The sequence below is a fragment of the Myotis yumanensis genome, unplaced genomic scaffold (assembly GCF_028538775.1).
Source record: "Myotis yumanensis isolate MYYU_CA2020_CCGP unplaced genomic scaffold, mMyoYum1.0.hap1 SCAF_16, whole genome shotgun sequence".
Classification (NCBI taxonomy): domain Eukaryota; kingdom Metazoa; phylum Chordata; class Mammalia; order Chiroptera; family Vespertilionidae; genus Myotis; species Myotis yumanensis.
This window is the reverse complement of record NW_027223767.1, coordinates 12,999,231-13,025,434: the sequence shown is the minus strand read 5'-3', so window position 1 is coordinate 13,025,434 and position 26,204 is coordinate 12,999,231. Positions and strand designations below refer to the sequence as shown.

General features: G+C 56.6%; 1 protein-coding gene across 10 annotated transcripts; it reads right to left on the bottom strand.

The window, feature by feature from the left end:
* Positions 1-3,528: 3,528 nt before the first annotated feature.
* On the bottom strand, positions 3,529-26,139 carry DLG4 (discs large MAGUK scaffold protein 4). Of its 10 annotated transcripts, none has more exons than XM_070395161.1 (20): positions 25,638-26,139; positions 18,190-18,354; positions 14,789-14,842; positions 14,598-14,648; positions 14,329-14,453; positions 14,061-14,230; positions 13,832-13,968; positions 13,556-13,700; positions 9,497-9,792; positions 9,262-9,364; positions 8,999-9,113; positions 7,444-7,620; positions 7,123-7,159; positions 7,006-7,033; positions 6,828-6,875; positions 6,651-6,752; positions 6,145-6,317; positions 5,105-5,214; positions 4,487-4,578; positions 3,529-4,273 (listed from the first exon to the last, which is right to left on the bottom strand). In XM_070395161.1, the coding sequence occupies exons 1-20, from the start codon at positions 25,665-25,667 to the stop codon at positions 4,167-4,169; spliced, it is 2,265 nt and encodes a 754-aa protein (XP_070251262.1). In that variant the 5' UTR covers positions 25,668-26,139; the 3' UTR covers positions 3,529-4,166. The 10 variants fall into 10 exon arrangements, 9 of the variants coding, with proteins under 9 accessions (XP_070251262.1, XP_070251265.1, XP_070251266.1 ...); XM_070395164.1 differs by having other exon boundaries at positions 14,598-14,657; positions 18,289-18,354; positions 25,638-26,138; XM_070395165.1 differs by having other exon boundaries at positions 18,289-18,354; positions 25,638-26,138.
* Between the last annotated feature and the right edge of the window lie 65 nt (positions 26,140-26,204).

Here is a 26,204-nt window from a genome sequence, read left to right as displayed (position 1 = left end):
TTTTAAAAAATTATGATTACCGTTTCCAGGGAGGGTGCCTAAGGCTTACACGGATTGTCCCCTTTATTCCTCCCCGGAGTCCTGGGAGGAGGGTAGTTATTACTCCCATTTCACAGCTGGGGAAAACGAGGCTCCGAATGAAGTTGGGCATACACAGCGACACCGCACCTCTTCCTGCCCCACAACCACCTCGGACTGGCTCTCTGCTGCCCCCTACCGGACCTTCTCCACCAGCACAGAGGGGGACGCAGTTACTCCCTTCTCACAGCTCCAACAGGACTTCCTATGGCACTATTTGATTTTATTTTTTATTGATTATTGATTTCAGAGAAGAAGGGAGAGGGAGAGAGAGAGAGAAACATCAACGATGAGAGACAATCATTGATCGGCTGCCTGCTGCACACCCCCCACTGGGGAACGAGCCCACAACCCGGGCATGTGCCTTGACTGGGAATCGAACCGTGACCTCCTGGTTCATGGGTCAATGCATAACCACTGAGCTACACCAGCCAGGCCTATGGCACTATTTTAAAAATCCATAGAAAGTCCTCAGGCCTGGCTTACTTCCCTGATCCAGCTACGTACCTTCCTTCCCCCATCCTGCCGCACCCTCGTCCTCCTCTCTCCTCGGACAATCCAAACTTCTCCCTACCTCGCTGTTCCTCTCCACCCGGCACACACGCCGACCCAGGTTTCCTCACCATTCAAGTCTCAACTCAAACGTTCCCCCAAGAGGCGTCTGTGAGCACCCTGTCTAAACTAGCAAGGACACACACCCAGCATCATGTTCTTTGCTTAATAGCACCATCGTCATCTTAAATTGTCAACACTGTCTGTTGGCCCCCACTGGATGGGCCCCACGTTCCCTGAGGGCAGGGATGTTGCATTCCCAGCATTTTAAACACTTCCTGACACCAAGGAAGATCCAGACAGGTGTTTGCTGAAACCTATAGAGGGGCATGAGAGGTCAGAACTGGAGCCTCGGTGCACCTGTCCACTCACACACGGTCTCCTTAACCAGCAGGAAGAGCTTCACGGATTTGGGAGACTCCATCCCAAACTGCTAGCGCACTTCCCTCTAAACTATGCGGAATGAGATGGGGAGGGAACTTTTATTTCTAGTCATATGTATTCCCATATTTACTTGAATGTTGGTAAGGTACATGTATTACTTTTGTATTCTAAAAAATAATGCATGTGCCCGGCCAGTGTGGCTCACTGGTTGAGCATCAACCTATGAACCAGGAGGTCACGGTTCAATTACCGGTCAGGGCACATGCTCCATCCCCAGTGTGGGGTGTGCAGGAGGCAACTGGTCAGTGATTCTCTCTCATCATTGATGTTTCTACCTCTCTCTCCCTCTCCCTTCCACTCTGAAATGAAAAAAAAAATTTTTTTTTAAATGCATGCAAGCCCTAACCAGTTTGGCTCAGTGGATAGAGCGTCGGCCTGAGAACTGAAGGGTCCGAGGTTCGATTCTGGTCAAGGGCATGTACCTTGGTTGCGGGCACATCCCCAGTAGCGGGTGTGCAGGAGGCAGCTGATCGATGTTTCTCTCTCATCTATGTTTCTCACTCTCTATCCCTCTCCTTTCCTCTCTGTAAAAATCAATAAAATATATTTTAAAAATTGTTTTTAAAAATGCATGCAAAACTAGGTAAGCCTTTAGAGCCAGACACCTCACCTGCACACCTTCCCAGCTCAGATGTCTCCCTTCGGCTAATGGCAGAGAGACCATCAGCACAGCCTCAAAAGTGTTTCGACACAGAACCAAGCTAAGAGGCTTATTTGAAAAAAAACATCTGGGGGAGCAGAGCTTCTCCACCCAGCAAGACATCAGATTCACCCGGGAGGCTTCCCGAATGCAGAGTCCTGGGCCCCGCCCCCAGGACGGGGTTCTGTTGGGTAGAGGCCTGCACAGAACTGCGCACGCGGTTCAGGGAGAACAGGCCTCCAAGTTCTCTGCCTCTGACCTTGGATCGCTAGGGCTGGGGCAGCCCACCCTCCCAGAACCTGTGCCCCTGGGGATTGGTCTTTTGCATCCCTCTCTCCGCTTCCGTCAGGGGTGGCTGTAAGTCTGCCCTGTGGTCTGGCTGGTGTGCTCAGTGGTGAGTGCCGACTCCTGCACCAAGAAGCCACTGGTTCGATCCCTGGTCAAGACACATGCCCTGGTTGTAGAGGTGATCCCCAGGGGGGCAGGCAGCCGATCCATGTTTATGTTTCTCTCTCTCCCTTTCTCTCTCAAATCAATAAAAACATATTTTAAAAAATTTAAAGCTGTCCTTTTGCACTGTTCAGGATTGACCATTACGCTTAGTCCCTGCACCTCAGCCTTCCCCTGAGGCCCCCGAGGCCCCCCAGTCAGAGGGGGAAGGGGCCGCACCACACTGGGACCAGCAATGGTTCGTTTCTGCTGCCGCTGAGGCCTTCATGGCGGGGGCCTGTCAGCCTGTGAACAGTGGCAGAAGCAGAGCTGAGAACCCTGCTCTCCATGCCACGTCTGAGGAGCTTCAGTTGGACTTACGGACAGGCAAAGGACTCCCTGAGAGGACGAGAGGCCTGGCCGGGGAGCTCAGTAGGTTAGAGCATCATGCCCACATGCCAAGGTTGTGGGTTCCATCCCCAGGCAGGGCCACAAGGGGCAACCAATACTAGTAAATGCACAAATAGTGGAACAACAAACCCATGTTTCTGTCTTGCTCTCTCCCTTCCGCTCTCTAACACCAATAAGTAAAATTTAAAAACTAACAAAAGGACTAGAATTTTGTCTTTATATCTAATAATAATGTGTGTTTATATGTGTGTGTATGAAATACAACAGGTAAGGAACCATTTCCTCTTTTGCCTGGTCTACTAGGAAGCTCAGAAATTATCTTTATCCTCAAAGCTACAGCTATTGTTTCTCCTATTTTTATCTTTAGTATTAAGTTCTATTTTCCTACCCTTATTAATTGCAAAACTGCTTCAAATCTTTTCTGTAGAGATGAGGCATAAAGAAATCCAATGAATAACTATTTACACATTTCTCATCAGCAAACCTCTGTGAAGACGGTCGCTGGAGCCCAGCTCAGGCCACAGCTCCATGAACAGGAGCAGAAAGGGGCCTCTGTGTTTCCCTTCACAGACCTCGGGCTGCCTGACGGGTCCAACAGCCCTGGGAGGGGTCAGGGCTGAGCTAGTAAACGTATGCCTCCTTGTAGGGCTGTCAGTGAGTGGACAGAGCTCCAGTGCCTCCAGGCTCATCCCCTGATTTGCAGGTTCCCTCCAAGGCCCCTCCAGACCCCTCTACCCTATTGGGGGCGGGGGGCGGGGGGGGGGGGCGGGAATCAGCCCCATGCTCCCACCCTGTCTCCCTCCTCACCCAAGTCCCAAATAATCAGGCCACACACCAGGTTTCAAGTATCTGTCTCTTCCTTTCACTCTCTCAAAAGAAAAAAATAAATAAATTGCAGAAGGCGGCAGCATTTCCAGTCTTCCCCTGGACACCCAACCCCCACCCCCACCCTCCCTCCCACATCCCCACTCCCTAGACCCATCCCTCCCCTTTCCCCAAAAAAAAATCCCAGGGGAAAAAAAAAGCCACAGTTAACCCTTCCACTCATGCAAACCAGCAAAGATAAAAGGTGGGGGCATGTGGAAGGCAGGGGCCCACAGTGGAGTCCCCTACTTATCCCCCAAAAAACCACCTTTGTGAAGAAAAAAAAAAAGGAAAAAATAAATGAGAAATCAAGGGAGTTATGGTGTGGGCAGGGGTGACCCCAGAGCTGCCTCAGGAGAGCGGAGGCCTGGGGCCTGCCTCCCCCAGCGGGTGCTCCCGGAGGGCAAGCCTGGCTTCTGGAATGTGTGTGTGGAGATGGGGGAGGCGCCCCCGTGGGTCTGTGTGTGCGTTGGGGGCGGGCAGGGCCAGGGATCCTAAGGAGCAAGGGCCCAGGACCAGGAGCCTGGCTCCCCCCAGACCCAAGGTTCCTGGGGTTCAGGAGCCCAGTTCTGGGGTGCAGGATACATGCAGGGGAGTGTCCCCCCTCCAATGGGCTGGATCCGGTTAGAAAGGAAATAAATAAGAAAGGGTGGGAGGGAGGCTGGGAGTGCGAACGGCTTGGGCAGTTCAGTCCAGACCAGGGGCCCAGGCGACGGAGGCGGCGAATCCAGGCCACGCCCGGCAGGAGTCAGAGTCTCTCTCGGGCTGGGACCCAGATATAGGGGCCTGAGAGGTCCTCGATGACACGCTTCACCTTGTGGTAGATCTCCTCAAAGCTGTCGCCCTCCACGATGGCTGGGGGGGGAATGAGCCAGATGAGCCAGTTGTCTGGCCAGGGGTGGCACCAGCCCAGAGAAAGGGGCACCTTTTTCTAACTCTCTAAGCCGTAAGCCAAAGGGGGCACCTGCTTCTAACCACCCCCGGCGGTCTCCACTCCCCTCTCCCACTGCCCGGCGACCTCTGCCCTCTGAACCAGCAGGGGCGCTGCGTGCGTGCGGTAATGCTCACCGGAGAAGCACTCGGTGAACTCCTGCTCCAGCTTGGTGGCTCTGTCAAAGGCTTTGCGGGCTTGCTCCTCTGTGATCCGCTTATTGATCTCTCTGTGGAGAGTGAGAGAGACACGCCTGAGGGTGGGTCCCCCCTGCCGTTCATCTCCTCCATCCAGGGGTGTTAAATGGCAAACGGCCTTTTCTCATTTGGAACACGAAGCAAAAAAGTAAGAATTCCCAACATCCTCTGGAGCCACAGATGACTGCCCCTTCCCGCAACCCACCAGCCGGTATGGCCACTCCAGGGACCTCTCCAGAGCCTCATCCTCCCAGCCTTCAGCCCAGTGAAGGGACTCAGACTCCCACTCTCAGCAGCTCTGGGGGCCCTGGCTAACCCAGCAGGTGTGTGCCCCAGGGGCTGCTGGGAGTTGTAGTCCTGCCTAGTCCAAGGAAGAAGAAGAGGGGAGAGGCCTGAGATTCCTGCATCCTCTGGGATCCAGCTCTCTGTGCAGATTCCCCTCAAGGGCTGCTGGAACCACTGCCCTGGGTTAGAGGGGAGAGTTCAACACAGAGGCCTTCGAGGCCCAGGGCCACAGGTGTGGGGGAGTGGAGGGGAGCCCCCTGGGACCATACTCACAGCACATTCTCCAGGGAGCGGGGGCGGATGAAGATGGCGATAGGGTGCAGGTGGGCCGCCTGCAGCCGCCGCACAGCATTGGCTGAGACATCAAGGATGCAGTGCTTCCCCTGGGGCAGGCAGGGTAGGCGGAGGGGGACCAGCAGGTGGCGGGAAAGGACAGACAGAGGTACCAGGACAGGACACAGTACATGGAAAGGCAGGAAACAGGAGGTTGGCCAAAGGGGAAGTGACAGGGATGTCAAAAGACACATTGGCAGAGAGTCAAGGTGAGAAGGGGGTGTGGACAAAGTGACAGAGAGAAAGAGGGAAGGAGCATACAGAGCGAGGGAAGGGCCAGCACAGGTCGGAGAGATGGAGGAGGGTGAGAAACAGGCAGGGGGGAGACCCCGAAGAAGAGGCAGAGCAAGGCAACAGGGCAGAAGAGGGTGGGGGGATGGAAGGCGGACAGGACAGGTGGGGCAAGAAAGCAAAGGAAAAGAAGAGAGGAAGTAGGATAGAGGGAGGAGGGAGGGGAGGACGGACAGAGGACAGACAGATGGAAGGAACCAGGAGAGACAGATGGGAGGGAGGAGAGGCAGATGGAGAAAGGATCGGTGGAGGGAGAGAGGGCAGGGTGGGGGCAGCGTGGAAAGGAGGTAGCAGAGGAATGGGAGAGGGAAGTGGGGACCCCAGGAACAGAGGAGGGGACAGGGCCAAAGGGGAGTCAGGCCGAATGGGGGGGACCGAGGGAGGGGAAGCCAAACCACCAAGGGCAAGGCCACAGGAAGCGAGGAGAAGTGGGGCAAGGAGGAGGGAAGGGGGAGAGGGGCCAGATGGCGGTGCGGGGTTTGGGGTCAGGACGCAAAGGAGGCCGGCAGGAGGAGCGGCACAGAGAGCAGGCGGTCAGACAGAGTTGCCCAAGAGGAGAAGGAGGTGGAGGAGTGGAGTCGAGACCCAGCAGGGAAAGAGACAGAGAGAAAGAGAGTTAGAGAGAGCTGGAGGAAGGCCATGGGGTGGGGAGAGGGGAGGAAGAGTGCGAGGTGCCCGCCGGGTCCTACCTGCTCTGCCACCTCCCGCACGGACTGGACGCTGGTTCCATACAGGTGGCTGTTGTACTGGCCGGCCTCAATGAACTTGTGCGCTTGAATGTCCTTCTCCATTTTTTCCCGGGATGACACAAAGTGGTAATCCCGGCCATCTATCTCATACTCCCGCTTGGGCCGTGTCGTATCTGCCAGGAAGTCACCCGCCCCCCAAAGATCTAACCACCATCCCTCTAGCTCCCAAGCTGTCTATGTCAGCCCCTCCAAGTGCTCAGCCGGTCCCTCCGGGGCAGGGGCCGCAGGGGAGACCGAGACCGAGAGGGACAGCCCCTCCCAGCACCCTCCGTCTCCGTCCTCCGAGGCTCTGGCCTTCAATGGCAACATGCATGGCACATGGGAGGGCTGAGAAGCACCCCTTTTCTGAGAACCCCAGTGTCCTCCTGCAGCCAAAAGTGGCTCTGCCCCCTCCACCCGTGCCCCCCCGCCCCCACTCCCGCCTCCAGCCCAGCCCCAGCACTCACGGGGAACACAGGATCCAAACTTGTCAGGGAACTCAGAGAGAAGGTCGTCGTTGGCACGGTCCTTGGTGGGCCCGAGGATGATGATGGGGCGAGCATAGTGCACTGGGGAGAGAGCGCTGGCTCAGGCGGGGCAGAGCCAGGAGCAGCAGGGGCTGGGCCACGCCGGGCGGGGCTTACCTTCCATCTGCGTCACCGTCTCGTAGCTCAGAACCGAGTCTTCCCGACCTGGTGAGAGGTGGGTCACTGTCAGGGGCTCTGAGACAGGGGACTCGGGCTCCCTGTTGCCTTCCTGAGAACATCAAGCAAAGCTCAGGGCTCCCCTCACCCCAGGTCTTCCCAAACCGACCCTACCTACCCTGCGATCCAGAGCTGGAGCCCCAATCCTAGGAAGAAAGAGCAGGCCATGTGGTTGGTTGAGTTCACCCCAAGAGTCCCTGACTCTTCCACCCAAGCTCACCCCACTTCTACCTACCTTGGCCTTTAACCTTGACCACTCCCGTCGCTCAACCCTATGGGAAACATGGAGGAAGGGGGGATAGGGAAATGTCCAGTGAGGGGGCTGTAGACCAATCACTAGACCAGCTCATAACCCCCTCTCCCAGCAGGCCCTGGGCCCCTCTGCTCCTAAATGAGATGTCTGCCCTAAAGGCTCATAGGAGCTATGGTGCCAGGAGGGCCAGCGGACAAATTCCCAAGAGGGCAGAGGGCACCTCCACGTCCTATTAGCTGCCCACCCGGGACCTCGGGAGAGGCGGTGCCTGTGGCAGGAAGGCTGAAGGCCTGGGAGCCTCACCGCCGTTTGCTGGGAATAAAGCCAATGTCGTCGGTCTCGCTGTCCGAGTGAACCCGCCGTGCCTGCCACCACTCCTCATCACTGGCATCGATGACATGCAGCACGTCCCCAAAGTGGAAGCTAAGGGCCTGGCTCAGGAATCCGCAGTCCTTGGTCTTGTCATAGTCAAACAGGGCCCTGGAGGACAGACGGCCATCGGTCAGAGCCTGGCTGAGGACCCCAGCCACCGAGGCCCAGCTCAGCGGTCAGGAGCAGGGGTCTGCAGCAGAGCACGCTGCCATGGCGCTCCCCCGGGGGCCTGGGGTCTGAGCAGCCCAGAGTTCTGAGGGACCAAAAGCTCTGCTGTTGCTCACGGTCATTCAGTCAACGCTGTGTCCGCGAGCAGACAAGCCATGGGCTCAGTGCAGTCTCTCAGGTAAGACAGGAACCCCACCCTCCCGGGGAGCAGTCTGCAAAGCACCGCACGTCACAGTCACAGAGGTAACCTGGAAGCGCTCAAGTTCATAGGAAAAACAACACGCTGCAGACTGGCTGCCTTAACACCTCAAATCCCTGCCGAGGAGCCCTAACCTCTGCGGTCAGGGCAAGGGGAGAAATGACCACCGAGAGAGCCACGATGGAGGGCAAGACAGCGGGACGGGAGGAGAGACGCGGGGTCAGTGGCATCATCTGTGAGTCAGCACTGACCAACCTGCAGCCCCGAGACCTAGCAGGGAGGGAAGGGCCGAGCAAGGCTCTGGTTTGAGCCGGGTCACTGGTGGTGCCATTCAGCAAAAAAGAGAAAACACTGACTCGGCGAGACCGCCAGCACGGCACACAGGAGGAAGAGACGAGCTGTCGGGACGTGTTGAATGTGAGATGCCTGTGGCACATCCCCAGGGACATGTCCAGAAAGCAGATGGCCAGATCTGCAGGTCTGAACCGGGGAAGAGGTCGGGCCAGAGCTGACAGCTCTGAGAGCCACAGAGTGGAGAGCAGACCAGACCAGGTGAGTGGACGGGAGCCCAGAGGGAGAGGAGAGAAGACAGACGCCTGGGAAGGGCGAGAGAGAGAGAGAGAGAGAGAGAGAAAGAGAGAGAGAGAGAGAGAGAGAGAGAGAAAGAGAGAGAGAGAGAGGCGGCCGAGGGGAGGAGCCCGGAGAAGGAAGTCAACGCTACTGAAGAGACAGGTGACACGAGAGAGCTGCAGCTCACCTCCCCTGGACTGCACATCCCAGAGGGAGATGCAGTCTGGGCAACATTCGGAGTAGCCAGGGGCCCTGTTCTGGCACTAACCTTTGCGTTGGAAAATGTGGGGCAGCTGGGGGGCGGGGGGGGGGGGGCGGTCCTAAGGGGAGTGTCAGGGTAAGGGGACTAGAGGAGTAAGGATGCTTGAGGCCGAGGCTCTTTTTCAGGTGACAGGGAGTATTTAAAACACTCCTCTGTGCAGCTGAGCCGGGAACACAGCCGAGTGTCGGGGCTGGAGGGGCAGTGGGAGCCAGACCGGGTTAGAGGAAGAGCTGTGTGGGGCCGGGGGTCCCAGAGTGAGGAGGAGCCGAGCCCAGGAATCCTCCCACCTGATATAGAAACCCCTTTTGGGGTTGCTCCGCAGGGAGGCGGTCCCTGAGCCCAGGCTGCTGTTCATGAGCTGCTCCCGGAGGTCGTGGATCTTGGCCTCGAATCGGCTGTACTCTGAGGAAGAACAAGCAGGCTCCTGAGCTCCGGCCCAGTCCCACTGCCTCCCTGCCTCCCTCCCTCCGTGCCCACTGAGGCCAGAGCTGAGGAGACAGGGTCCGGAGGACCACCTTAGCCCCCAGTGGCGGGGCTGCAGGCCTGGTACCTTCTGGCTTATACTGAGCGATGATCGTGACCGTCTGCCCCGCGTTCTTCAGGGCGATGGCGGCCTGCTCGTGGCTGGCATTGCGGAGGTCAACGCCATTGACCTGGAGGGCGGAGGAGAGGCTGGGTCACCGGAGAGGAGGGCCGGGCTCCGGCTGCCCAAGCCCCTGCCCCAGAGCCCTGGGCCCTGCCGTGAGGGGAGCGGGTGGTGCGGGCAGGGGCTGGCCTTCTCTCACCGAGAGGATCTGGTCCCCCTTCCGCAGCTCCCCACTGAGGTCCGCAGGGCCCCCGGCCAGGATGAAGGAGATGAAGATGCCTTCACCGTCCTCGCCCCCCACGATATTGAAGCCCAGGCCCGTGGAGCCGCGGTGGATGACGATCCGCCTCGGTTCTCGGGGAATGTCTTCCTCCCCCAGCAGGTCCTTGGCCACCGGGGAGTAGCGCCGGGGGGACGTGGGGGTCATGGCTGTGGGGTAGTCCGTGCCCAGGTAGCTGCTGTGGCTCATCTCGTTGTCCAGGTGCTGGGAGTAAGCTGAGGGAAGACGCGGGATAAAGGGTGACACAGAAATGCATGGGCTAAACAGCACCCACCACCCCCTGCTCCCGGGAACCAGGGGAGCCCGACTCGGTGAAGGGGAAATGATTCTGGCAGATACACAGCGGGGTGGGGATCAGATCGCAGCGGTGCCGGGGCAGGAATTCACAGGTGTCCCGGGCTGGTTCTCCTAGGACCTAGGGGGCCATGGGTGTGCGGTGACATGTCCTAGGAGTGAAGGACGGTGGGGTCAAGGGGAATATTAACCCCAGGCTCTTGGGGTTTTCTTTCAGTTGCAGAATCTCTTCATCTAGAACATTCCTCTCCCCCTTTTCTTTTCCTCCTGGCCATCCATTTGGGAAAAACAAGGTCATTGTCTAACAGAGGTCCCCTCCTCCTGTCAGGAAAATCTCATAGGGCAATCGCTGCTGCACCCCATGGTGCGGACATGAGCCCCTGCCCGGTATCGCCTGCAAACTGGTCATTCAGACAAGAGACTTAGATTCAAGTTCAACTTTTTAGCAAGAATCCTTCCTAGATGGTGCTGTGTACTTTCCACTGCACGTGACAGGGCCACGTGTCCTGTTGTCTCTCCGTTAGTAGACCAGCTGGCAGGCTCCGGGGATTCAGCATCCCGCCTCAGAGTGTCCGCAGCCCCCGGTGAGGGCGTCCTGGTTCTAAGGTGTCACTGGGGATAGCAATATGGTGACGTTCTACTGTCTTTACTTTTTTCTTTTTCTTTCTTTTGCGGGAGGGGCATTTATTAGTGGGAATCACTCTATAAAAAAAATAAATAACTAGCCGAACCGGTTTGGCTCAGTGGATAGAGCGTCGGCCTGCGGACTGAAGGGTCCCGGGTTCGATTCCGGTCAAGGGCATGTACCTGGGTTGCGGGCACATCCCCAGTAGGGGGCGTGCGAGGCAGCTGATCGATCTCTCTCATCGATGTTTCTAACTCTCTGTCCCTCTCCCTTCTTCTCTATAAAAAATCAATAAAATATTTTTTAAAAAATAAATAAATAAATAAATAACTATCGCACAGCCGGCTTGGCTCGGTGGTTGAGCGTCAACCTGTGAACCAGGAGGTTTCGGTTAGGTTTCCAGTCGGGGCACGTGCCCGGGTTGTGGGCACTGTCCCCGGTGAGGGACATACAGGCAGCGGATTCTCTCTCATCACTGATGTTTCTATTCTATCTCTCTCCCCTTCCTCTCTGAAATCAATAAAAAAAAAATTTTTAAACATATAACTGTCCCCATGGAGGATCCTGGAGACCATTATGCTGAGCGAAATGAGCCAATCAGAGAAAGACAAGTGTCACATCATCTCACTTATATGTGGAATCTAATGAACAAAATAAACTAACAAACAAAATAGGTCCAGAGGCCTGGATGCCTGGAACAGACTGACAGATCTCAGGGGGGGTGGGGGGGGGGGGCGAAGAGATTAACCAAAGAACATACGTATATGCATGTATTCATAACCCACAGACATAGACAACAGTGTAGGAAAGGCCTGGGGTGGGGCAGGGGTGGGTGGAAGGGGGCAAAGGGGGGGTGTAACACTGTCAACAATAAAATAAATAAGTAAATAAAATAGAACTGTCCCATGTTAACCATTTGGTTACCCTAAGGTGCAGTTGCTCCAGAGGGAGAACAAATGCCTGACTTTCCCCTTATTTGCCAGTTTTCCGAATGAATGGGTCCTGAACCTCCTCCAAAGGCACCTCTTGAAGCGCCAGCGCGATCTCACGGACTTTCACACATTCAGTGCGTTTTCGTTAAATGGCCAACAGAGCCCCTGCATGTGGCTCCTGAGTCTTCGACGCGGCCCTGGCCGTCTCAGACACCCCCTGCTTTCGAGTATGAAAGCTGTTGTGAGCCCATCGTCTACATTTCTTGCCCAAGCTTTGGAATCGGCCCTTCCTCCAAGAAGCCACGGTTCCTGGTAGGCCATGGTGTTGAGAAATGCTACCACATGATTTTAATAGCGTGTTACAATATGGCTTCAGATGTGGTAGGATCAGTCATGCCTCATTATTCTTTTCCAAAAATTTCTTATTCTCCCAAATGTATTTTTCCCGTTGAACTTCAGAATCAACCTGCCAAGTTCCCAGGGAAGGAGGGGGAGAACATTAAAATTCTGACTAGGATTGCATAAAATGCATAGGCTAATTTGGAGAGGGCTGAAATCTTTAACATAACAAGTTTTTCCAATCAGAAACATGGTGCGACTCTCCATTTTCTAAGTCTTCTTTTGTGTCCTTCAGTAAAGGGTACTCATTTTCTCCAGATAAATCTTATACACTTCTGGCTGTCAAGTTCATTTTTCTAAGAATGTTACAGAATTTTTTCTATGGTAAAAGGAACCTTTTTACCCATTACATATTCTTATTGCTGGGAAGTTACTAATTCTTGTCACTTATCTTACATATGGCCACATTCTTAAACTTCCATATTATTTCTACATTTTTTGGATTTTAATATCAACAGACAATAGCATAGTTTATAAATAAAGACAAATTTGTTTTTCCCTTTTCAAGTGGAACCTCTATCATCCTGGCCGAGTGGCTCAGTTGGTTAGATCATCTTCCTGTTAACGCCAAGGTTTCAAGTTTGATCTCCGGACAGGGCACATACAAGATCAAACAATGAATGCATACATAAGTGGAACAACACATCAATGTTTCTCTCTCTCTCTCCCCCTTCCTCCCTCTCTCTAAAATCAATCATTTTTTTAATGTCTCAAATGTAACATCTATTTATTCTTCTTGCCTTCCTACATTGCCTGGAACCTCTAACGCTGTGATTCTCAGGCAGGGTCATGTTGCTTCCCAGGGGCGCTTGGCAATGTCTAAAGGCATTTTTGGTTGTTCTGACTGGTGGGGAGGAGTCCCATCGTCATCTGATAGAAGCCAGGGATGCTGATAAACATCCTGCAACGCACAAAACAACCCAGCAACAAAGAACCACCGAGTCCAGAATGTCAACAGTACCAACGCCGAGAAAGCCTGCTCTCCAAGCAATGCAGAGTAACAGCAGCAATAGAGACATCCTTGCGCAGTTACCGACTGGATGGACACACTAAGGTTTATCATTAGGAGATGTTTGTTGTTGGATTCTGAAAGCTACTCTTCACCACATTAAGGAAAATTCCTGCTCCTTGTTCACTAAGTTTTCATCTGAAAACAGATATGGAATGCCATCAAATGCCTTTCGCATATCTATCTGAAATGGCCCTACAGTCTTCCTCCCTTAACTTTTTAATACAATGAATTAAATTAAGAGGTTTCCTGATATGGAACCACCTTTCTGAAAGAAACCCTACTTTGTGACAACGTATTCTCTTCATCTGCTCCTGTGTCTGGTTTGCGACTCTGTTATAAACTTTTACATCGCTATTCGGAAACAAAATTGGCCTGTGCTTGCTTTTACATTATCTTGGTGACCATTGGAACTGTCCTTATAAAATGAAATGTGACGTTTTTATCTTTCCCCATACTCAGAGAGAGCATAAGAATAATCCATTCCTTGAGGGTTTGATAAAATTAGCCATAAAACCATCTGGGCCTTGTGCCTTCTGGGGGAGAGACTTTTGACAATATCTTTTAGTTCTTCCATGGTGACCAATTTCCCATATATTCTCCAACCACAGGAAGGGACAGCAGCTATTTCACCGGGAGCATCTGAGGAGGAACAGTGACCAGAATGCCGGGGGGAGTGGGGTGGGTCGCGGGGAGCTCTGGGTTTGGAGGACGCTCACAGGTTGTGATGTCTGGGGGAGCATAGCTGTCACTCAGGTAGGCATTGCTGGGCTTGGCCACCTTTAGGTAGACGACGTCATACGTGTTCTTCAGGGCTGCCACCGCGTCCTCATGCATGACGTCCTCCAGCCCCACGCTGTTGACCTGGGTCAAGGGAAGCAAAGCTCAGACAGAGCCAGAAGCAGCCTCAAGACAAAGGCACCAGGAGTGAGCTGGTCACGAAGCCTAGGTCTGCTCGGGGCCACAGGCAGGACCCAAGCGAGGGGGGTCCTCACCGCCAAAATCTTGTCTCCAATCTGCAACCTCCCGTCCTTATGGGCGGCACCCCCTTCGATAATCTTGGTTACGTAGATGCTATTGTCGCCGGGGATGTGCTGGTTCCCTACACCGCCTGCGATGCTGAAGCCAAGACCTAGATGGAGGGAAAGGCAGAGGTGGGGGCCTGGGAAGCAAGCCTGGGGCGGGGGGCCAGGGATACAGGGGTGGAGACACAGGGGTGACTACCTTTAGGGCCCTTGATGAGCTTGATCTCCATGAGTTTCTCAGCAGGGGGCTTCCGGCGCATGACGTAGAGGCGGACTATGGAGCCGGCCTCTTTAAGGGCCTCCACCGCCGCCGAGTGGGTCACCTCCCGCACGTCCACTTCATTTACAAACAAGATGCTATCGTTGACCCTGAGGGCAGCAAGGTGGGCCTGAGCCAGGCGCTTCCTGCCACCCCGGTCCTCCCTTTGGAGGGAACCCGCATCCGAGCCCCCGTCTCCTCTCCCCACCTGAGGCGGCCGTCCTGGGCCGCGGCCCCACCAGGAATGATCTTGGTGATGAAAATGGACGGGTCGTCACCGATGTGTGGGTTGTCGGTGCCACCTGCGATGCTGAAGCCCAGACCTGAGTTACCCTGGGCAGAAGGAGGGGGGAGAAGGTTAGCTCCCCTCACTGTCTGCTCTTGGCAAAGAAGGTGGGGAGCTGTGACCAGCGCCGGAAGGGTCGGGGTGAGGAGGCTGGCCACCCGGAGAGCCGCACAGACAGGGAGCCGGCTCACCCTTTCCAATGTGATCTCCTCGTATTCCATCTCCCCCTCGGTCCCGTTCACCTGCAACTCCAGCACGGGCCAGAAACACAGACACAGTGAGACAGACATTCCCACCTGAGGACCTGCCCCCCACACACTGCTGGAGCCCAGGCCACCCCGCTCCTTCCTTCTGCATCGGCCCCAAACTCTAAACAACTCACATATCCCGGGGCTTCTAGGGTGTCTGTGTTGACAATCACGGGGGGAGAATTGGCCTGTGAGGGGGGAAGGAGATGAAAAGCTGCCTGAGGGTTGGCTCAAGAGGGAGTCAGTCCGTAAGAAAGAGTCCGGCCAGCCCGCCTACCCTCCCAGCCTCTTAACCAAGCTCCTCTGCTACCCTTCGAGTCCCTCAAGGACCCAGCCTCTGTCCACATCACAATCACACACATGCACACGTGCACACGCTCCACTCTGCCCAGCCCAGGCCCCTGCATGGAGAAGATGTTTCAGAAGCCGGAAGGGAGAGGCAGCCAGCCGGGGAGCAGCAGATGGCACAGAGGGGGGAGGGGGCCGGCTGGGGGAGCCTCTCACCGGATGTAACACCACCGGGTGTTCCATGCCTATGTGCTACACACGTAAACCCCGGGGCTGATGTCCGCCAGGGCCTGCTCCCACTCCGTGACCCGTCCCTGTCCGCCCACATACACCCTGACACCTCCACCACCCGCCCTCAGATGGACCCTCACCTTTACGCACATTTGTCCCCAGCCCTCGCCCAGCGGAACCCAGGGTCCCCCAGATGCAGGCCACCCCCCTCCTGCCCACCCGCCGTCTAATCCACTCTTTCCTCGGGGACCTGGTTGCCTAGCAAGAGTATCTAAGCGCCGCCAAGGCCAGGGGAGACCCACCTCCAGGAGGCCCTGTTGTCAAGACAACAGGAGGGGTGGGCGTGGCCTAGGGGCGCCCAGGCTCCCCACGCAACAGGGATCAGCCGGCCCCGCCCCTCCTGCTCTGGCCCCGCCCCCGCCAGCCGGGCGGGAGCTGCCCGGGCTGCAGAGGTTCCAGGAGCAGCGCATTCTGCATCACCTCCCTCCTCTGCGCCCCTCACCCTACAGTGCAAAGGACGTCAGGAGGGGAAGTGGTAAAGACATCCGGGTCCTGTCCTCTCATCTATTCCTCCCCCCGCCTTACCCCCCCCCCCCCCCCCCCCCCGCCGCCACTTCATTAAAGAAAGAGTTAAAGTGGGGCGTGCTAAGGCCCCTGACGTCAGTGGCCTCGGAAGAGCAGGGTCTCTAGACTCCGCGGTGGGGCCAGCTCTAGGCCGGTCCTAGGGGCTTCCCCCATTGCCAGGGCAACAGAAGCCACGTCTCCATGGCAATGAGGGAAGGCTGCCCAGAGCCTCCTTCCGGGATCCCCAACCTAGCGCCTCCTTAAACAAATATTTATCTGGAGCCTACCAAGCGAGAGGCAGTCTTCACGTCTCCCCAGGCTCCTCTTTCTCCCCTGCAAAGGGGTCTCTCCCCTCCCCTACTGCTGCTTCTCAATACTGCACATTGCCATGTTCAATCGCTAATAGATTTCACACTCATACATCTATTAGCACCAGCCTCCGACCCTTCCGGTCTCAGTAAATGCTGTTACTCAGCCAATAGGCACTGACACCAAACTCCCCTCCACATGGCCATCCTCCACCCTGCAGCCTATCCTCAGTCCCCACCTAGAACCTTTCCTCAGGGCCCACCTTTCATCCTCTCCACCCCATCCCCACACCCCCATCTATAAACCTGTCCCACCTTCCATTTCAGGCTCCAGCCCCAGCCTCCACTCTCCACCTGCTTCCCTGCCCCTACCCCACCTTCCAGCCCATCCCTATTAGTCTCCTGGCCTTATCCTCCATCCTCACTGCTGATTCCCCACTAACATCAGCACCACTCCCCCTGACCTCATCCTCAGCCCCTCCAGATTCCGTCCCTAAATCACAATCCTTCATTCTCAACCCGCTCCCCATCTCCTCTGAAAACGGGGGTGTCTCCTGTCTGCCTGTCCTAAGACCTCCCACACACACACTCGGGCCTCCACGCTCTCCTCCACTTCCCTGTGCTTCCTGAGCTCTGACTGCAGCACCCCAGTCCCGTACCCACTGCACCTCTCAAGCCTCCCTCTCTCGTCTCACCCCTGCCAGGGACGGAACGGCCCCACCTGGAAAAAGCAGCTCTGGCATCTTTCCTTCTCTCCTTGCAGCCCCCAGAGCGTCTCACCGTCTCCCCAGCTCCAAGGCCTTCCTTGCCTTCCTTTCAGTCAGCTCAGCCTGCTACCCTGATTTCAGTCTCAGCCGGTCTGTCCCCAGTCCTGGGACCTCTTACCCTTCTGCTGCCTCTCCATTTTGCTAAAGCCAGAGGATGGTCTTTCTCTCTCCAGCTCCTCTCCTGCCAACCACCTCCTTCTCACCCCAGAACCTGCTGCTGCCCCTCCCTGCCTCCTCATCCCTAGGCTCCGACCTCCTCCCCACCTTCTTAGTGTGATCAGCAAAGTCCCCCTTCCAAGGGCATCCCGCAAGAGCCCTAAAGCCCAGCCCTGAGCCCACAATGTTCCCCTCGATCGCACAGCTTGCCCTGTGCCCTCCATTCTTCCCCATGCTGTGCCCCCTGGAAGAGGAGACCGAGGGGGAAGAAGATGAGAGTGGCCTAGAGAATGGGACGTCTCAGAAACAAGGCTCCCCAGATGGGAGAAGGAAACTCAGATTCCGGCACATAGGAGAGAGGGAAACAGGTGGTCATAAATAATAACGGGGGACAGACAGGACACCGAGAAAACATCTGGGCAGAAATGAGAGCCCAAGAGGAGGAGAGGGGAGGCCTGGGAGAGAGGAGAGCAATGACGAGCAGTGAAGGGGGTAAGTGGGAGGGGTGGAGGGGTGCCTGGCTGACCCTTGAAGAGGACTGAGCAGGCCACAGAGGGCCTGAGCGGGGATCTGGGGGAGGGAGGCGAGTGCGTGGGAGGGAGAGAGAGACAGCATCAAGAACCAGCCAGCAGGGAGGGAAGGGCAGCGAGGAGGGGAGGAAGCACAGAGCAGAGCAAAAGCTGGGGCCGGGGACAGAGGCAGAGGGCTCCCCAGCCAGAGGTCTCAGGCCAGACAGATGGAAAGGACTGGAGACTGGGGAGGCAGGGAGAGCCGGGCCCAGGAGCGGGAAGTGGGGGGAGGAGGCAGGGAAGGGACCAGAGCTAATGAGGGCAGCAGGAGCTCTGAATAGAGCTCTGGACACAGAGACCGTGAACAGAGGCAGGGAATGTGAAGGAATGGAGTAGCCCTGGGCTTGGTGAGCATCCTGCACACATCTCAACACATATGCGCGCAGATACCAGGCAGACAGACAGACAGACACACACATGCACATCCAGGCTTTCAGCTCTGCACCCACTCCCACTTGCCTGGCCTCTGCTCCTCTTCTGTAGGAAGAAGGTTTCCAGCCCCCCAAATACCCTCTCCCCTAGGCCCCAGGAGCCCAAGTCCCAGCCTTCCTCCACCTACACAGCTTGGCTACCGCCCTACCGGCCTTGGAGGGTGGTTGTCGCTCCGAGGCTCCGAGGGCCGCACTGGGGAGGGGCTGCCTGAGTCTCCTACCTTGAGGGGGGAGAGATGGGCGCGGCCCACGACCCCGTGGACGGCCTCGAGGTGGGACAAGTTCCTCTCCGCCACGTGCACCAGCTCGGGGGCGTTTACCTGGTTGGGGAGGTGGGCCGGGCTGTGCTCCAGAGGGGGTGTGTCTTCATCTTGGTAGCGGTATTTCTGGGGACAGGGATGGAAGTGTCACTGGGGCCGACCCAGTGCCTCGGGCTCCAGGCCGCCTCCTCTTCCCCCAGCCAGTACAGTGCCGAAGGCCCTGGGGCCTGACCAGCTCCTCCCCCTCCCTCTCCTCCAGCCCATTGGCTCCCCTCTCTCCGCCCTCCCACAGCCCCCTCTCCGGCCCTGGCCTGGGCACCTCTCATCTCTTTCCAAATCCCAGCTCCAACCCCCAACTCCTCTTCCTCCCACCCTAGGACCCCCAGCCTTCTACCCAGCAAACTCCCACCTCTGGCCTCTGTTTCTTCACCCCTTTCCCAGGCCTGCATCATAAATCCCTCCATCCTTTCAGAGCGACAGCCCCTCTGACAGTGGGGCCCACATTCTCTACATCCATCCAGCCCCAAATTCTTTGCTTCTCTCATCATCTTCATCCCACCCCCCAGGTTGTAACCTCCCTCCTCCCTATTCCAGTTGCTGCTCCTGCTTGCCATTCCATCCTACCACCACCCCACCACCCTCACTGCCTCAGTCTCCCCACGACAGCTTCTACCTCAGGAGACGGGCTCTCCAGCACCTTCCATGCCCAAGGCAGGAACCTCAGTCAGGCCCTTCAACGAGCAGGTACTTGGCATCAGCCCCCCAAGCAGGACAAAGCTAAACCTGGCCAGCTCTTTCTCCAAAGGCCCCGCTGGTGCCCAAGAAGTCAGCAGAGAGGCCCCAAGAGTCCAGCCCCACCCCAACAAATGCCCACAGCCCAGCCAGCTAATCGGATGTACTAGAAGGGGATGGGAGAGAAAGGGGAGGACAGAGGCAGCAGGGCTCAGGAAGGGGACAGGAATGGGTGTCAGGTTCCAGGGTCCCTGACAGGAAGAAGGTAGGGTGCTGAGCCTCAGGGTAAAAGCACGGCCTCCCTCTGGCCTTAAGGAGTGAAAGACCCAACATTACTCCCTTCCCAGCTAACCACCTGCCATCTCAAGGGCCTCCTGTGCTAGCTTAATAGGGACACCAGCAAAGGAGACTAACTGGGGGGCAGAGAGAGAGGAAGAGGGCAGCCGGAGGCAGCAGAGAAGGGCAGCAACCCTGCCTGGTCCTCCCACCTCTGCTCTGACCTCCCGCTGCGCCCTTTCTCAGGACCTGGCCCCCCACAGAAGCAGACCCTCCCCAACTCCAGGCTGGGGAAGGAGGAGAGGGGTACCGTATGGAGAGGGAAGTAGGATACACCCCCCGGTACACATGGGTAAAAAAGAATTTCCTTCTCAAAAAAGTATCTGGGAAGCTGAGCATACCCCAACATTTGGAGGCCAACAGCTGCACGATCCAACTGAAGGAAGCTTATCAAGGTCAATGCCTAATACGACAGTATGATTCTGAAATTTCTGAGGATGATGAACCAAGACGTAACTCAACTTTGGCTGTGGCTCAGCTTGCAGTAAAAGAATGGGGGGAGGGACATGGTGCTGGCAACATGAAGATTCTCAACCCAGGACACAGACAACTGGCATCAAGAAGTACCTTGATGCATCTGAAGCCTTCAAGAAGGAAAACAGGGGCTCATGAAGACATACCCCGTTTTCTGGCCCACAGATGTGAAGAGAGCTCCAGGTTTCAATGCCACGGGCACAAAAAGCAGAGAAGGGAGAGGAGGGGAGAGTATAAGCTAAGTATCCGTCCTCAAAGGCTGAGCCATCTTGGATAACAGAATTCAGTGAAAGAGCCTGCTCATCCCACACCCGGAAAAGGTGGTCTTCAGCCAGGACAGTGCAAGAACTAAGGGGCAGTGCCCCAGAACCGGGGGGTCCAGGCAGCTCTCCTCTCTCGCTTCACAAGGCCCCCAATTCCCTGGTAAATGAGGCAGGGCCAAGGGGTGCAGCTTCAAGCTTAGGAGTCTGGGACAGGGTCTGCCCCATGCCCCTCCCTCTGCACCCCATCTCACAGAGAAGATTCCTGAACCGGGTGATGAAATGCCAGGTGCACATACGGAAAAGGGAGGCATGGGAAGGGACATTTCATCGTTTATTCTAGAGAGGAGAGGGCGGTAAATGTTTACCAGTGAGACTGCCATCACCTCCCTCTGCCCCACCCCTGTGGGGGGAGCGGGGGTCCGGGACGGGGGAAAGGCTCCTCCAGATGGGAGACAATGTGACAGAAATAGAAGCAAGGTAAGGGACAAAGTTCCCAGAACGTGGCTGAAGGAGGTTAGAGCCTACCTTCAGCCCTTGGAAATGTTCTAGGTACATGTATGGGGGGGGGGGGGGGATCTGGAAAGGGGAGGGTGGGAGAGTAGCTCTGAAACCAGGAGGTGGGAGTTGGGGCCGGCACCTCTCAGTCCTCGATTAGGACATCTAAAGCAGGACGGACAGCAAAGGGGGATCCCCAAAACAGATGCTCAGGTCCCCGCCTGGGGCTGAGGGCCCGGACCCGCGACAGCTCCAATGCTATTGGGACACCCCCAAGATATTAGGGCAGAAGAGAAGTGAAGGGCTTGGGGATCGCCGCTGTTCCTCCTCCCTGGGCCCCCTCCTCACTGTCGCCCCAGCTGCACCCCCAGCACAGAGGGGTGTGAGTGAAAGTGGATGGAGGTAAGAGGGGGGACCCCCTGCGCTTGTCCGCAAGACACTGCAACCCAGAGACCCCACGCCCAGCAGCAGGAGCAGCGTCAGCGCTTGGAGCTCGCACCCTGAGATGTGGAGGGTCCGGGAGGAGGGGAGCGGGGCCGGAGCCCGGATCGCGGCACGTACCACGCAGAGACACATGGAGGCGAATCTGTTCCGAGCCGACATGGAGAAGGGGAGGGGGGCGGAGGGGAGGGGGCGGGCGGGAGAGCAAGGGTCCCGGGGTTGGGGAGGGGGAGGGGCAGAGGGGCGGGGGCTGCGGCGGCGGCGGCTACTGGAGGCTGCGGCCGCTGGTGGGGAGGGTGGGGGCCAGCGCCTGCGCAGTGCGGAGGAGCGTCACGATGGGAGAGAGGGTGCGGGGAGACCCTCCGGGCCGTCAACTTTCCCGGCTCCAGCTGTTCCCGGCGGACTTGCCCGTCCACGGCCGGCTCCCTTCACAAAGAGAGACGCTCCTAACATGCGCCCATCCATCGTCTGGTTCTCCGGGCCCCTTCCTCTGCCTCATCGCGCACCCCGACAATCACCAGGCCCCTAACTATTCCAAAGCCTCGCTAGACCGATCGTCACTGCCGGGCTGTCAGGGTGCAGGGAAGGAAGCAGCATTATCTCACCTTAGGACCCAAAGGGGTCTACATTGTCTCCCACAAGCCCCGCCCCCCACGTCCCTAAAGACTGTTCATATGGACAGCATCCCGGCAGCAAAGACAGCTCCTATTCTCACCGGTAGTCCAGCCCCGCCTGAGAGCCAGGGGGTGCTTTTCAAGAGTTTAAGGACCACAGATCCTCGTCTGCCCTCAAACTGATCTTCCCCTTAAATCATCCCTTTCAAAATCATATGTATCCCTCCATCCACTGACAGAAATCTTGAAATTAATGCAAATATTACCCTTGCTCTAACGTAAACATCCAAATAAGCAGTTCCCAAATTCCTTTGTCGTCCCCTGTTCAAATACCCAAATCTAATAGAATATTCAGGCTTTTCTGATATACCAGACCCCAATTTTAGGTAATACTTCGTGTATCTTAAAGCTGACGCTCCAAATTAAATGGAAACCTTTTCAATGTACCCCCAAACCCTTAAATTAAGAGGTATTTTTCTATTCTTTTTCTTTACCCCGCAGTTTCATACATTATTCATCCCCTCCATGATTCCGAGTTCCAACTGCGTTGGAAGATTGCTCCCAAATGTATTAATCTGTCCCAGACACCAGCCTCGAAAAATATTCACTAAAGTAAGATAAGGTCCAATTTGCAGTGACCCACAAATTTTCCAGAACACCCCAAACCGACTGCCCAACAACGGCCTGAAAGCGTCTCTCCCAAACATTCTCCCATTGAACGCCCGCCTTTCTTTCCCACTCAAAGCCCAGTGAGCAGTCTCCCCAAATCTGCTCCTCTGGCTTCTCTAAAGGCTCACACGTGGCATGAAGGACGGCCTTCCCGAGAATCTCGCCCATGCCTCCTCTTTCCTGTGGACTCGAGTCTGTTAGACGCGCCCCCAAGATGACCCCCAATGCCCTAGTTTCATATGTGGATAGATAGATGCTTGGATCCTCAAAGGAAACCAGTGCCGAAGGGGCTGGACTCGAAATTTCTTCAAGAATGGAAAAATCACAGTTCTCCACTAGTGGGCGCTATGACCCAAGACCCCCACCCCCCATTTCCTTTTTCCCTCCATTTTCCGTTTCCCGGTTGCCTAGCAACGCAGCTATCAAGGACTTTGCTGTCGCCTAGTAACCGTCTCCTTGGAACATAGAGCTGAGGTAGGAGGTTGTGCTCTAATGAAATCTGAACAGGCCTCCATCTTAGGAAAATTGAGACGTCAGATGGCCCAACCCCCGGATTCTCCTTTCCAAAGACCCTCGCGCCCCGCAGTTACTCAGAGAAGCCCCTCAAACCCCCGTCTCATTTTGGCACATGGGACACGCCACGCCCCTGCCAGGTCAGCTCCGCCCTCATTCAGTCCAGTTACCCAGCCCTAAGGCCCCGCCCCTTTCCGAGGGCTGTAGCCCGCCAACCTGGAGAGTAAGCCAGACCTCGCCCACCTGCCTCCAGGAGACCACGCCTCCATCCACTCCCCGCCCATTTGCTCCCCGGCCTCCCCCGTACTGTCCTTTCGCCACGCCCCTGTCGGCCAATGAATGAGGCCGCTGGCCACACTGCCCCGCCTCCGTCCTCTTAGCTTTGCCCAATAAGGACCACCCGGAGGGATTAACCGCTTCGCCTCCGAGGGTTCAAATACCCCTGGTCTTTCCCCACCATCCCTTTCCCCCCGCAGTTCTGCTCCGCCCTCCGCCACCCGCGCCCGGCCCTCCAGTCCGCCACGCAACTTCAGTCGTCGCCGGTTACCATGGCAACGGCGGCAGCAGTGCGGAGAGAAGGGGGAGGGACGGGGGCGGAGTGGGAGAAAGAGATGCTCAGAGATGGAGAGACTCCTGCGGAGAGAGGCACAGAGTAAGAATAAGTGATAGCTGCAAAAGCAGAGTTAGCACAAAGCACAGGGCCCGGCACATGGTAGATATTCAATCCATGTTCCTTAAATTCCTGCACCAGGTGTCTAAATATAGGTGATGGAAGATGGAGTACTCTCAGACGGAGGTGGGGAGCTCCACGACCCGAGCACCCGCTACCCACATAGCATTTTGGGGGGGACAAGAGCCATGTGCCCCCTGCTGGTTCCTCCAGGGCTACCCTCCGCTGCCCTGGATAGAGAGGAACCACAACTCCCAACAGCCCCATGGCAGCAATCCCCTAACACTGAGGGATCTTGTACCTCAAGGCCTTATGGGAGTTGGAGTCCCCGCCATCCCGCAACTGACAAGTTTTCAGGCCAAGGAATGTGGCAAGCCTGAGTCTCCACGCCTCTATAAAAGCCCAAATGCATCATCCTCTCGGTACAAGGCTCCTTTCTTCAGGGGAATTCAGCCCTGGGCTCCATGGAAGAAGTGGGAGTCTGGAAGGAACACGCATAAGCGCCCCCTCCCAGAAGAGCTGCCAGTGCTAGGGAGCCCCTCACCCTCGCTCACACATGTGCACACGTGTTGGAAGCAAAGCCCACACATTCCAGCTGGCTTTCTGTGTACACCTGCACACGGAACCACAGCCTGGGAGCCTAAGTCTCAGAAGCAGGCTGGGGCAGGAGACAGGAGGAGCTGAGGACCAGAGGACCTTAGAGAGAGCAGGCCAGAGAGACTGAGGCCCCCAAAATCTACTGAAACCACAGGGGATGGGAGAGGGGGGCAAAGCAGCAGCGGGGGGAGAAAGGTCTCAGTGAGAGGGACAAGCAAGCAGCCTTGGCGACATAAAGGTCCTCAGCCCCCAATCTCTTCCGTCCGTGCTCACACATGTGTAAGTTTGTGACAGGGAACATGTGTGTCCTCAGCTCCCTCCCCTGAAAAGCTGCAGTTCCCACTAAATATAACCCCCTCCCCAGCTTCTGACTCACCAGACCCCGCCTTCCCGGCCCCCACTTCCTGTCCCACCCCCCAGCCCCCAGCTGCCTGCCACCAGCCCATGCCGCCCTCCACACACCAGGCATCCAGCTCTCCAGTCCCAGAGTCTCACAGCCAAGACCTAGGTATTCTGTACCCACCAGGAGCTGCTTGTGCTCCCCATCGTCATCTCCTGCCCTTTCCACACTCCAACCACAGGGACACCTTGTACAGATCCTCACTGCTGCCAGCCCTGCCCTCCTCCTACTCCTTTTCACCCCCGTCACCTTAAATCCAGGTATTTTCCCCGCACCTTGAGCCCAAGTGTCAGAGGTAACAGAAACATTGCCCTCCATCGAATCTCCCTTTTACTCAACCAGGAGCAGATACAGTGTGGGAGGAGAGGGAGTTATTGGGCACCCACCTTGCCCACCCCCAAATTTTGCACCACCCATCTGGCCCCCCTCCTCAAATCCCCTTTCTTCCAAAACCTCTCCTCCCCCTCCTCCTCCTCAGGAACCCGCAACCTCAGCTGCTGTAACCTGTGTCTCCCATGGGAGTACCCCAGAGCCTAACCTGACTTGGTCCATTCCCTCAGGTGATCCTTGTCAGGCCCCAGCCCTCTGACAACTCCCAACTCTCCCCATCCCACATGATCATGATCGAACCCTAAATTAACAGTTCCCTCTAATTGAGAAAGCACCCCCAAATGTATCTACCAGAAGACGCTGTTTCTATAGCCTGAAGGCCCACCCCTTCTCACCAGCTGACACCCCCAGACCAGTCAGGCATTCACAACCAATAACCTTCTACCCACACCGAAAGCCCCCTTAAATCAGACCGGGCACCCAGAGGCCAGCTTGTCCCCCAGGAGGAAAGAGAATCCCCCCACATAGTCCACCTTCTAATATACAGGAACAGGACTCCCATGTGAGCCAGGCTTCTCCTTAAATAAGTCTCTCTCAAATATGGTTGATGAACCCACAAACCTACCAGACCCACAAACCAGTGTACCCCAAATTTTCCATTTCTCTACAGGTACAAAGGGATGACTCCAGGGGGCACCTGTGGCCAAACCCAGCGTTTTCTCAAATGTGAACCCCAAAACTAAATTAGGACCCCAAATACATCTTCTGATCCTCTAACTCCAGGACCCCCAGCCCCAGATTAGGCCTGCTGAACCGCTCCCCACAAACTCATACCCTCCCCCAGTTTAGAGTCCCCCCCCCCCCATCATGCTTACCTTGGTTGTCACTATACAGAGACAGTCCATGTTGGGGGGCCTGGCCGCAGCGGCGGGTAGGGGGCTCTGACTTCATCGGAGTTTCGTTCCTCTCCTCCGTGGGTTCTCACCCCTCCCCCCTCCGCACCCCACTTTTGCAGGGGTGGCCAGGATGGGGGGAGGGGTGAGAGGGGAAAGAAGGGGTTGGAGAAGGGAAGGGTAGGGGAGCGTGGGAGGGAGGGAAAGGGGGTCCTAAAAGGGAGTCCCCAATGGAGGGGGGGCTTGGGGAGCACACCCCGGTTCTCAGGAGGGGCGGGGGCACCGGGGGCTAGCTGCCCCGGAGTTCGGGGGCTGGGGCATGAGCTGAGGTGGGGGAGGGGAGCTGGATTTCGGGGAGCCCCGGGGGTGTCTTGCCTACTGGCCAGGGGCTAGGGGCCTTGGCGGGAGGAGTGGGGTTGGGGGGTTGGAGGTGGCCGCGGCCGAGGGAGCCGTGGAGCCAGAGGAGGGAAGGGGAGAGAGGAGGAGAGAGGAAGCAGGGGGAGGGAGGGAGGGAGCTAGGAGCCAGAATGGGGGGGTGCCTTGGCAGAG

What these genes read in the sequence shown, in the direction of transcription:
- DLG4 (XM_070395160.1), bottom strand. Translation starts at nt 21,131, where the DNA reads ATGTCGGCTCGGAACAGATTCGCCTCCATGTGTCTCTGCGTG. An exon ending in TCCCCCAGACATCACAACCT is followed by an intron (nt 9,793 to 13,555) that starts GTGAGCGTCCTC and finishes GTCTTCCCTCAG; the next exon opens with CTTACTCCCAGCACCTGGAC. An exon ending in GTTTGGATCCTGTGTTCCCC is followed by an intron (nt 6,318 to 6,650) that starts GTGAGTGCTGGG and finishes ACTTCCTGGCAG; the next exon opens with ATACGACACGGCCCAAGCGG.